This window comes from Nematolebias whitei, chromosome 17 (genome assembly GCF_014905685.2).
Source record: "Nematolebias whitei isolate Nwh7 chromosome 17, NemWhi1, whole genome shotgun sequence".
Lineage (NCBI taxonomy): Eukaryota > Metazoa > Chordata > Actinopteri > Cyprinodontiformes > Rivulidae > Nematolebias > Nematolebias whitei.
This window is the reverse complement of record NC_056514.1, coordinates 3,413,355-3,423,786: the sequence shown is the minus strand read 5'-3', so window position 1 is coordinate 3,423,786 and position 10,432 is coordinate 3,413,355. Positions and strand designations below refer to the sequence as shown.

General features: G+C 43.5%; 1 protein-coding gene across 1 annotated transcript in view; it reads right to left on the bottom strand.

The window, feature by feature from the left end:
• Positions 1–985: 985 nt before the first annotated feature.
• Positions 986–10,432, bottom strand: part of rfng (RFNG O-fucosylpeptide 3-beta-N-acetylglucosaminyltransferase) — a 12,875-nt gene continuing 3,428 nt past the window's right edge. Inside the window, 6 exon segments of the mRNA XM_037691146.1 lie at positions 986–1,574; positions 4,159–4,244; positions 4,395–4,560; positions 5,251–5,336; positions 9,476–9,629; positions 9,748–9,889. Coding sequence (XP_037547074.1) covers positions 1,499–1,574; positions 4,159–4,244; positions 4,395–4,560; positions 5,251–5,336; positions 9,476–9,629; positions 9,748–9,889 — 710 coding nt within the window. The 3' untranslated portion in view covers positions 986–1,498.

Genomic DNA, 10,432 nt, shown 5'->3' with positions numbered 1-10,432 from the left:
CTGACTCGTCCTTATTTCTACTAACGGGCTGGACAGACGGCTGTTAGTACAGACCAAAACCTTTCTCATTATTATTTGGCTACACAGTCTTGTGAAGTGGATGTTTGTGTAATGGTTGTAAACTTTATCATCTTAGTATAAAGTGTAGAGCTGGGCGTTGGTGTTAAAATATTCAAGGCCTGGCTGAAATGGAACAGGGTCGTGTCCTTTGTGTTTCCAGACTCTGGCACCTGCAAGAGTCACCAAATTAAAACCAGTTGTGTAGTGTCACGATGCCTGTTTCTGCCACTGGAGTTTATTTTGAAAGAGTATAAAGTGGAAACTGTGGACGCGGTGAGCTCAGCTTTACTGCCAGACTGCGTTCCTGCCCCCTCCACACTGAAAACTAAATCAAGTTTAAAGGGGGCGGAGTTAAGAAAAATAAAATGATCACCAGAGAATTCAAAAAGTGTTTTTGTTTAAAATGCTCATCTCTAATAAATCGACACTTGAAGGAATTCCATTTGGAGAAACGCAACATCATTTTCACCAGACTGATGAGCTAAAGGCTAGTCAGAGCGAGACCAAACCTGAGGACTCCTGTTTAACTTAAAACTGTTATAGTTTCATTAACTACTGAAACGATCTAACACCATCTATAAACCTTTTAAATCACCGTCGGGTGCACGTTCCATAGCAGAGACTTTCTGACATCCCTGCAGGAAGTACCCAAGGCTGCACAGGAAGTGCTACAACTAGCTAGCACATTATTTGTTGTTTTGGTAAATAATGCTGTTATGTGAAATTAACAGTTATGTAAATGTAATACAGCATCTGTATGACCTGTAAAACAACCCACTTCTGTTTGGCTCCACGAAGACTAGCCATTAGCTCATCAGTCCACTCCAAATTAAACCACTGGTCGTCTGAGCTTGTTCATGGAGCTATCTACAACAGGGAAGATATTCATTGTTCCTAAAGTTTCCCAAGAACCCAGTGACCATCAATTGATTTGGTTTTTCTTACTCACATGTTGTCAAATGTTCTACATAAAACAAAATGTTTATTTTTGTTAAAAGATTATGATGATGATGTTTTTACCTAATCTCCCAAGTATCTGGATCATCATTTAAATCTGCATCTTCAAAGTGTGGAATAAAAATAATCTTTAGGTTTTTAAGTTTTCCAATCAATCTCCTCTTGGCTAGCAAGGCATCATGGGAAAATGATGTACTGAAAACCAAAAAATAAAAATAAAGCTTGTGAACCTAAAATCGGGGCTTAAAGAGTGGATGTAAACATTTGTGTTGCTGCAGCTTTAGCAGTGGAATAAACCGGATCACCCTGAGCAGCTCCCATCACGTTCATTTGGAAACAGCTAAGGAGTTTTCAGTGTCTTACATCACTTTCTGTCAGACTGGAATATATTACACACCTAAAGGTGAGCTGATTTCAGCGGCTCAGTCCAAATATTTCAGAATGAAGCTGCGTCGGTGCTGCAGGACGCTCACAGATCTATTCAGTTTTTGTGTCCAGGTCGACTTTTTGAGCACCACTCAGTATCTGGATACAGACGGCAGTGGACTGACTTAAACCTGAAAACAAGAAGAGACAAAACTTAAAGGTCTGGAATCAGTTTCACAAACTGCTGCAACACATTCACTTCCTGTCTTGATAAGGGTCCCATTTCATCCGGTGTTGTTTTGATTCAAGTTGGGTTATACGTTTTAACCACAAGGGCTCAAACACTTCAAACACATTTACACTTTAACACAATCACATTAAAATTGTTCTATGTATAAACAACATTTCATAGACAGTTTTAGAAAGACTTGATAATGTGTCAACATACACCCCACACAGTAATGTGCGAGGGAAACGAGCTGATGTCCTCCGACGCTCAGAATCTTTGTTGTCCTTGAGATGAGTGGTTTTCTGGACTGGGTTTTGACCCGGCAACCCCATTTTTTAATGAAACCTTCCTTTCTCTGACATGTCACACAACAAAATGGAACGGGGGACAAAACAAGTGAACCATGCAGGTTTGACCGAGTGCACAGCACTCATGTTATGACCAAATGGAGTTTTGTCACTTCCTGTGTATGTGACGTGACATAAAAGTGTCATCTCTAACCCAGACCCGACCCAAATTTGGGCAGGGCCGGAATAATGTGCAGGATGGGCGGGTCGATGTCAGGCTTTTGATTGCATCAGCGGATGTGGCTGACAATCCAATTATATGGCAACATGGCTTGCCATACAATCACTAGCCATACGCGACCATTTCACCGCGAACTGACCGACCTTGAAACGGGTCAAATAAAGTTTGGTTAAGCTTGAGATGGGACTACTGGTACTGCCAGGCAGTGATCCATCGCCCAAATGGACGTTCAGCCGCTGCACTCCGCAGACGCTGCAGTCGACGACCCAAACAGGCGAGATCACAAAGCAGACATGTCAGAGCATGGTCCATGTCTGAATGATGCAGAATGCAGCAGAAGCAGGGATTTAATGCTCTTTGACGGCCATGGAAGGACAAACACCCCCTCAGCTCTGATCTTCTGCTCCTTTTATTCAGCCGCACGCGTCCACCAACCGTTAATAACTATATAAAAGGGGGGGGGGGGTTTCAGGTTTGGACCTGTAATTACTGGAGATGCATCAATCCGATACCAATCTCGGTACCGATGTATAAAGAACCCTTGTGGGTCGGGTATGGTGACAATGTGACCAGTCCACGTCTGGGCAGATGTACTCACTCTAACTCTGCTTCATGCTCTGAGAGACGTCACGTGCCAGCGTACTGACTGAACAAATGACAGTTGTGTTGTTTTACATGTCTGACCGAGCTGTGAAGCTCTCCGTGTGTTTAATGTGCTGTTATGATGCAGACTTTTCAATACATGTGGAATTCAGTACATTCATGTCAGCGTTTAACAGAACAAATGCTTTAAGTTTATGCAGCACTGGCTTTGTAAACTCAAACATGCAGGTAGACAAAAATGGCTAAATCATGTCATCTGGACCCGTTTCAGAAACAGATCACATGATTTAGACATTTTTGTTAATGCAGCAGTGTTTTTTCAGATCGGATCGGGCGATGTCAAAACGCTGATATCGGTATCGGATCGGAAGTGATAAAAGTGGATCGGTGCATCCCTAGTAATTACTGTTAATTCGTCGAGTGGGGTTCGGAAATGATGGCTACGGGCTGGGGCCGGACCGGGTTGGACTTTTGGGCCCAAATGCATCTCTAATGTGACGTGAGGATACATTACAGACCGGATGCAAAGAGATCCACTGCAAGCATCCAGAATTTCAAAATTTAATATTAAACACAAAGTTAATGGCAAAACAACTTGTTTACTTTATCAAATCTAGTTTTCAGTAGCTTTGATTGACTAGAAACATCTGAAAAAGTAATGGATTGCATTTACATAGCTCCTTTCTATCTTATCAAGATATTCAAAGCTCTTTACAACAATCTGTGCCTCATTTACCATTCACACAGCTCTATACTAGATCTCTACAGAGAATAATCAGAGCTTTATCACATTCATACACTGATGGGACACACATCAGAGGCTATGAGGGGTTCAGTGTCTTGCCCAGGGACACTCCAGCATGTGACTGCTGGTGGATTCGAACCCCCAACTCTTGCATTGGAGGACGACTGCTCTAACCACTCAGTGACAACATGAACAAAGAGTTACATCTGAACAATGAGGAAAGTAATGTTAGCTTACCACTTCAGCTAACACTCACATGGAAACAGCAAGAGAAGAGAGAAATGAGTTTATTAAAGAATGACATATTTTGTTATAAAATAAAGATACTGAGCAGCCAACACTGTGCAGCGAGACGTTTGGTGAGAATAATATAAAGCTTGTCATTAGAACAGCAGAGAGGAAGTGTAGAAATGAACAAAAGTAGTTGTTTCTTTAATAAACTAAATGGGCAGAGCTTGGCTGTCCACAACCCTCAAGCCGTTTACTGGCTTTTCTTCCTCGGACCACTGCAGACCAGTAACGTCTGACAGGAGCTGCAGCTGTCTCCACATCTGCAGCTCCTGTCAGACACAGCAAGTGAAAATGACACAAATGTATGTTTTTCAAAAGCTCAGTGCACACCTCAGTGAGTGTGTGGAGAACTATGAAGGCCACGAGTGTTCTTTTTTACCTTGTGGGGTCTTCAGCCAGTGAAAAGCTTTTACCGATGCCGACCACGTTCCCTCTGTTCTCAAAGCCTCCATAACTGAGAGTCACCTTTTCAAAAACGACCACATAACACAGTTAAAACTAAATATGTTTAATAAGTGTGGCAAATGTGTTTTACTGTAAGGGGTTACAAACCAACACTACAACCACTCCCACAGAATAAAACATTTGAATGCAGCCACAGGCAGACTTCCTAACCTGATCAAGCAAAGTGTCGGCGGGTAGCTTCTGGAGGCTCTCCAGGTGAGAGTGGAACAAGCTGGTGTGAGTCAGCTTGACCTCCAGCAGGGCCTCGATGATGTAGCCGATGGTGCAGTCGTCAGGGAGGCGGATCTTTTCTGCCGTGCTGATGAAGTTCCCCAAACTGAAACAAGCAAACGCAGTTTAAACCAACAGCTCCTAGTTTTCATTACATATACTAACAGATTGTCCAAGCAAGCATGATTTATAGATCTGCTCACATGTCTGCACTCTTTTTGTACAGGCAGCAGCACAGCTCATTAATCCTCGTTATCTGTTTTTGTCCTGAAACCTAATTACCAACATTTCCAGAAAGCAGTAAATATCAACCTTTATTCACAGTCTTTGGGCCAGAGCAATTACTTACATAACCTTAGACTGTTTTTATTTAAACGCTGGACAAAACCTCTTAATTGTGGGCAAACTGTGCCAGTGCAGCGATGCCGTTTGGTTGGCAGCACAGTTTGAAGCGCACATCTCCCATACGTGAATCTGTGTTGCTCAATTTTAGCACAAAGCCACATAAGTTTTTAATAAATGCTTGGAGAATTGTTACGTTACATGTTGAGCATTAAGGAGAAAACTCTCATGCTACAAAGTGAACGTCTAACTTGTAAAGGTATTAAAAAATGTTTGAGCTTCTGACAGATTGTAGGAATTTACTCCGTGGCAAGTCCTGCTGTGACTTGTGGTCAACTTAGTTCCCAAATGAGGATTTCTGTTGATTGAGAATAATTTCAGTGTTGTTATTTCTTTATATTGTTTCAGGTGGTAAAACAGTGTGATTTAAGTTACAAACATGTCATCAACATACCTGGCCCAAGGGCTCATTTTCAGAGCCAGGCCTCGGCTAATACAGAAACCTGCTCCTCCTGTGGCAAACCAGAACTTGACGGAAACCTGAAACAAGAACAGGCCGACCAATCAGCTGGCTGTAACGGATGGAAAATGTACGACTCAAACCATCTTTGAACACACTGCAGATTTGTGATCGCACATTTGAAATCTTGGTTTAAAGCATTAAATAAAAATGCAAATGAAACAGATCATAAACAAACAAACTGTCGTGTAAAACTGTGGTTTAAAATGAGCTGATGTAGCACTTTTCACATTAGTATCTTTCTCTAAATCTGAAAACTGGTTGAAAACTGGCCCGTACTGGGCTAGCTGATAGCCTAGCCTAGACACAAACATCTTTCTCCAGACTTCATGCTCTGTGACTGATGTCACGGCTCATAAGTAGTTAATCAGACAACACAACACTTCAAAGTTGACTGGACTTTCTCTTCAGGCATGTGATGATGTCACACTAACTTTTGATCTGAGTAAATAATCAATCATTTTACCACAGATTATAACCAGGGGATGTCTCCATGTTTATATGGACTTCTCAGAGTCAGACTTTCTTTATTGTCGCTCCACCTCATGTGGTACATGTGGTGGAGCGACAATATGTACACAGGGTCCCAGTTACAACAATAAAATGTAAAAGAAAAACAGTAATAACGTCCAAGATATGAACTAAGAAAAACATCAACTAAGAAGCACTAACAGCATAAAAACATTACGTCGAACAGCAGCACAAACATGAGTCTGTGTGAGAAGATGAGCACACATGAACACATCAACATGAAACAGATCAGCAGCAACATGAAACAGATCAGCAGCAACATGAGGTGATTCTTCAAAGTGATTATTCTAGTTAGAGATTCATGAGTCTAACAGCCTCAGGGTAGAAGCTGTTCCTCAGTCTAGTGGTTCTACACTTAATGCTCCTCAACCTCCTTCTTGAGGGGAGTGGGACAAAAAGTGTGTGTGCTGGGTGAGTGGGGTCCTTCATGATGCAGGTGGCCCTCTTCCTGCATCTGGAGGTGTAGATGTCTGTGATGGTGGGGCGGCTGACTCCAACATCTTCTGTGCAGCCTTCACCACTCTCTGCAAAGCTTTTCTTTCTGCAGCTGTGCAGCCTCCATGCCACACATTGATGCTCGAGCACAGGATGCTCTCCACTGCACACCTGGAGAAGGAGGTGAGGACTGAGCTTCCAGACCAGCTCGTCTCAGCCGTCTGAGGAAGTAGAGTCTCTGATGAGCTTTCTTCATCAGGCTGGTGGTGTTGTTGCTCCAGCTGAGGTTGTTGTTCAGGAGCACACCCAAGTACTTGTAGCTGGAGACCACTTCCACCGCAGATCCTCTCATATTCAGGGGGGTGTAGGTGTGTTTGTTTCTTCTGAAGTCCACAATCATCTCCTTTGTCTTCTTCACATTGATGTGAAGGTTGTTCTTCCTGCACCAGCTCTCCAGGTGTTCCACCTCCTGCCTGTAGCTGGACTCATCATTGTTTATGATGCATCCCACCACCGCTGTATCATCTGCAAACTTTACAATGTGACAGCCTGGATGGGTAGCTGTGAGGCTGACGTTGCACGTTCGTGGTGAGACGTATTGTGTCACTTCCTGTTTGTCTGTCGGTAGCTCGAGTGAATTGTTTGCTTGAGTCGTCTCTGTTTTCTGGATTTATCTATCTTTTGCACATATCCTGATGCATGCTCAATAATCCAGGTAGAAAAATCCAAAAAAGTTCAATCTGGTCCTCTGGACATTCAAAAAAACAAAAAACAAAACAAAGCAAAAAATTATATAGAAACGTTTCGTCTCTCATCCAAGAGACTTCTTCAGTCTGAGGTGCTGTATTCAGCTCAGTCTCTTAAATAGCACCTTCACAGAGTGGATCAACCAGTTTGCTGCTGACAACCAAAACCAGCTGATCACATGCTCAAGAAGGACCATCAGCCTAACAATGGATCATTAGCACCTGATGGCTGTTTACTGTTCACAGAGGGCTGAGTGATACTAGCAATCACAGCATTGTAAGAGGGGGACAGTTGAACACGGAGGCCTCCACCCCTGTTTAACGATGATGATTTAGTGTTTTTTGTTTTTTTGAATGTCCAGAGGACCAGATTGAACTTTTTTGGGTATCTTTTGCACAGTTTTTCATTCTAGTTCACAAACACACTTAGTACAGTTGTTTTTCTACTGTTGGATCATGCTTAAAACACCTCTTATCTTTCAACACTTCTCGGTTTTTATTGGTGTATTTGGCTCTGCTAGCTCTTGGTAGCGTTAGCTTAGCATGGCTGCTGCTTCTCTCCCTGCTTCCTCTGTTTTCTCTTGCTCCATGTGTCAGATGTTTAGTTACTCCTCTGCCTCCTTTAGTGGTAATGATACATGCAACAAATGTAGTCTTATGGTAGCTTTGGAGGAGAGGCTGTCTGAACTGGAAGCTTGGCTCCGCGCTGTAGAAAAACCAGTAGCTAGCCAGGTCCCGTTAGACAGGGCAGAACCACAGAGGCTAGCTCTTAGCGGTCCTCCAGCAGACCCCGAGCAGCCGGGACACCAGGCCGGCTGGGTGACGGTCCGGCGCAAGCGTAGTGCTAAGGCTAAGCCCCCAGTTCACCACCGACCCGTTCACATTTCTAATCGATTTACCTCGTTCAGTGACACACCTGCTGAGACGCAGACTCTGGTTATTGGAAGCTCCATAGTCCGAAACGTGGCTTTAGGGACATCAGCAGCCATACTTAAATGCATTCCGGGGGCCAGAGCGGGCGACATAGAATCTAATCTGAAACTGCTGACTAAGGCTAAGGCTAAGTAAACAGGAGAGGGCTCAACACACATCCCTGAGGAGAGCCAGTGCTAAGAAGTCTAGTACCCAGTTGCAAATGGAGGGACTTGGTCCTAGTGTGGATAGTTTGTCCATCAGGGTTTGGGGGATCATGGTGTTGAAGGCAGACGTGAAGTCCACAAAGAGCATACGGACGTAAGAGTTTTTCTGCTCCAGGTGGTTGAGCGCAGTGTGGACCACAGAGGAGATGGCATCCTCTGTTGATCGGTTCTCAGGGTATGCATACTGATGAGGGTCCTCGTTGATGTTGATGGTTGTTTTGATGTGAGTCATGACCAGTTTTTCGAAGCATTTAGCGACTATCGGGGTGAGGGCCACTGGCCGATAGTCATTCAGACCAGTCACTGTAGAGCTTTTTGGGACTGGGATGATGGTGGCAGTCTTCAGGCAGGTGGGAACTGTCTCCAGGGTAAGTGAGGTGTTAAAGATGTCTGCCAGCACCTCGCAGAGCTGATCAGCACATTCCTTCAACACTTTTCCAGGGATGTTGTCTGGGCCAGTTGCCTTGTGAGGATTAATCCTCCTGAAAGTACTCCTTACTTCTGCTGAGGTCACGCTGAGATGCTCTTCATCTGGTGGTGAGGTGAGTCTGGTGCTGTGTGGTCTGTTCGGGTCTTCAAAGCGTGCATAGAACTTGTTGAGGGCATCAGGCAGAGATGGGTCTTTGGGGCATTGTTCACTCCTTCCTTTATAATCTGTTATGCACTTAATGTCCCTCCACATGCTCCGAGGGTCTTGTGAGATGAATTGACCCTCGATCCTCTGTGCATATGTGGTCTTGGCCTTCTTAATACCAGCAACCAGTTCTTTCCTTGTCCTACTCAGCTCCTCTGCACTTCCAGACCTGAAGGCAGTGTTCCTGGCTTCCAGCAGGGTGCGCACACCTCTGCATTCAGCCAAGGTTTTCTGTTCAGGTAACGTATAACATATCTTATGGTGGAGACGGTGTCAGTACATGTACCAATGTAACCCAGAACTGAGGATGTGTATTGGTCCAGATCATGCAATCAAAATGCAGCAAGAAGAAACACCAGTCAGACCAGTTGTCAGCAGCATAAACTCTGTGACTTACAATATTAAAAAACATCTAGCTGCTGTTGTAGCTCCTCTTGTTGGAATCACACATCACATATTTCAAACTGGCTCCAGGAGAAACTTATTTTTTCTTTTAATTTGGGCTGTAAATTATAGAGCTTTTGTGAGATGAAATTTTTTGTAACTTATTGAAAATGTTCACATCTAAATACTTTCTGAAGATTAATGTGGGCCACAAAACCAAAACACATTATTACATTTAGTTTGGCTTTAAGTGGAAAAGGAAACTATTAATAATATAGAAGATGACTAACTGAGCCGTCACTCTTGACCCTCTCTGCAGCCTCTATGGGGTGGTTCAGACTGGGCCGGCCCAGGTAGATGTCTTGGCTGTGATGGTAGGAAGAAAGTAGATCCAGCAGACTGGGCAGGATCACATAGTTGTCATCATCCACGTGGCAGAACCACCTACACACAAATGAACTGAGGTAAACAAATGAACGGTGCGGCCGCTTGTAGAGGTCATCAGCAACACTTGGTCACTTGTTGCATCTTTGCTGCTGCAGATGAGGAACATTTGACTCACTTCTTCTGGGACTCGATGAATTTGTCATATTCAACAGACATCTTGCAGCACAGAGCCTGTCGGTTGTGAGCTGCCGAGCAGTTAGTGTTGATGATATGAGCTCCTGTAAGAGAAATCAGACAACAGCACAGTTTAAGAACAGCTGAGGTGAGCAGAACCTTGTTTATTGTTGGGTTGATTTGTGGTTAGCAGCTAACTCAAATACATGGTGTTACAAAAGTATTCACCTCTGCAGCATTTTCTGTTTTGATGCCACAACCAGGAATTAAGAGATTGTAAGGGGAGTTGTATCTTGCAGTTTTAAACAAAAAAATACCACTTTCAATTAATACATTTTTTATTGTGGGGAAAAAAAGAGCATGCATAATTATTCACCCCTTGAAGTCAATACTTTGTGTCATCCTCCTTTGCAGCAGTTACATTCAGGTTTCCACTGCCTCCAGAACATACAACACAGCTGGTCCCACCACGATCTTTAAACCTTTCTTTTGACATTTGCTGACACCTTTCTGTCACAAATCACTCCTGAAACTTTTCTCCATCCACTCCGTCTTGCCTGGACTCTATTCGATACCTTTCACAACTCCCTGTTTTCCCAGGCTGTCGACTCTAAGTACAGGTCCTTCTCAAAAAATGAGCATATTGTGATAAAGGTCATTATTTTCCATAATGTAATGATAAAAAT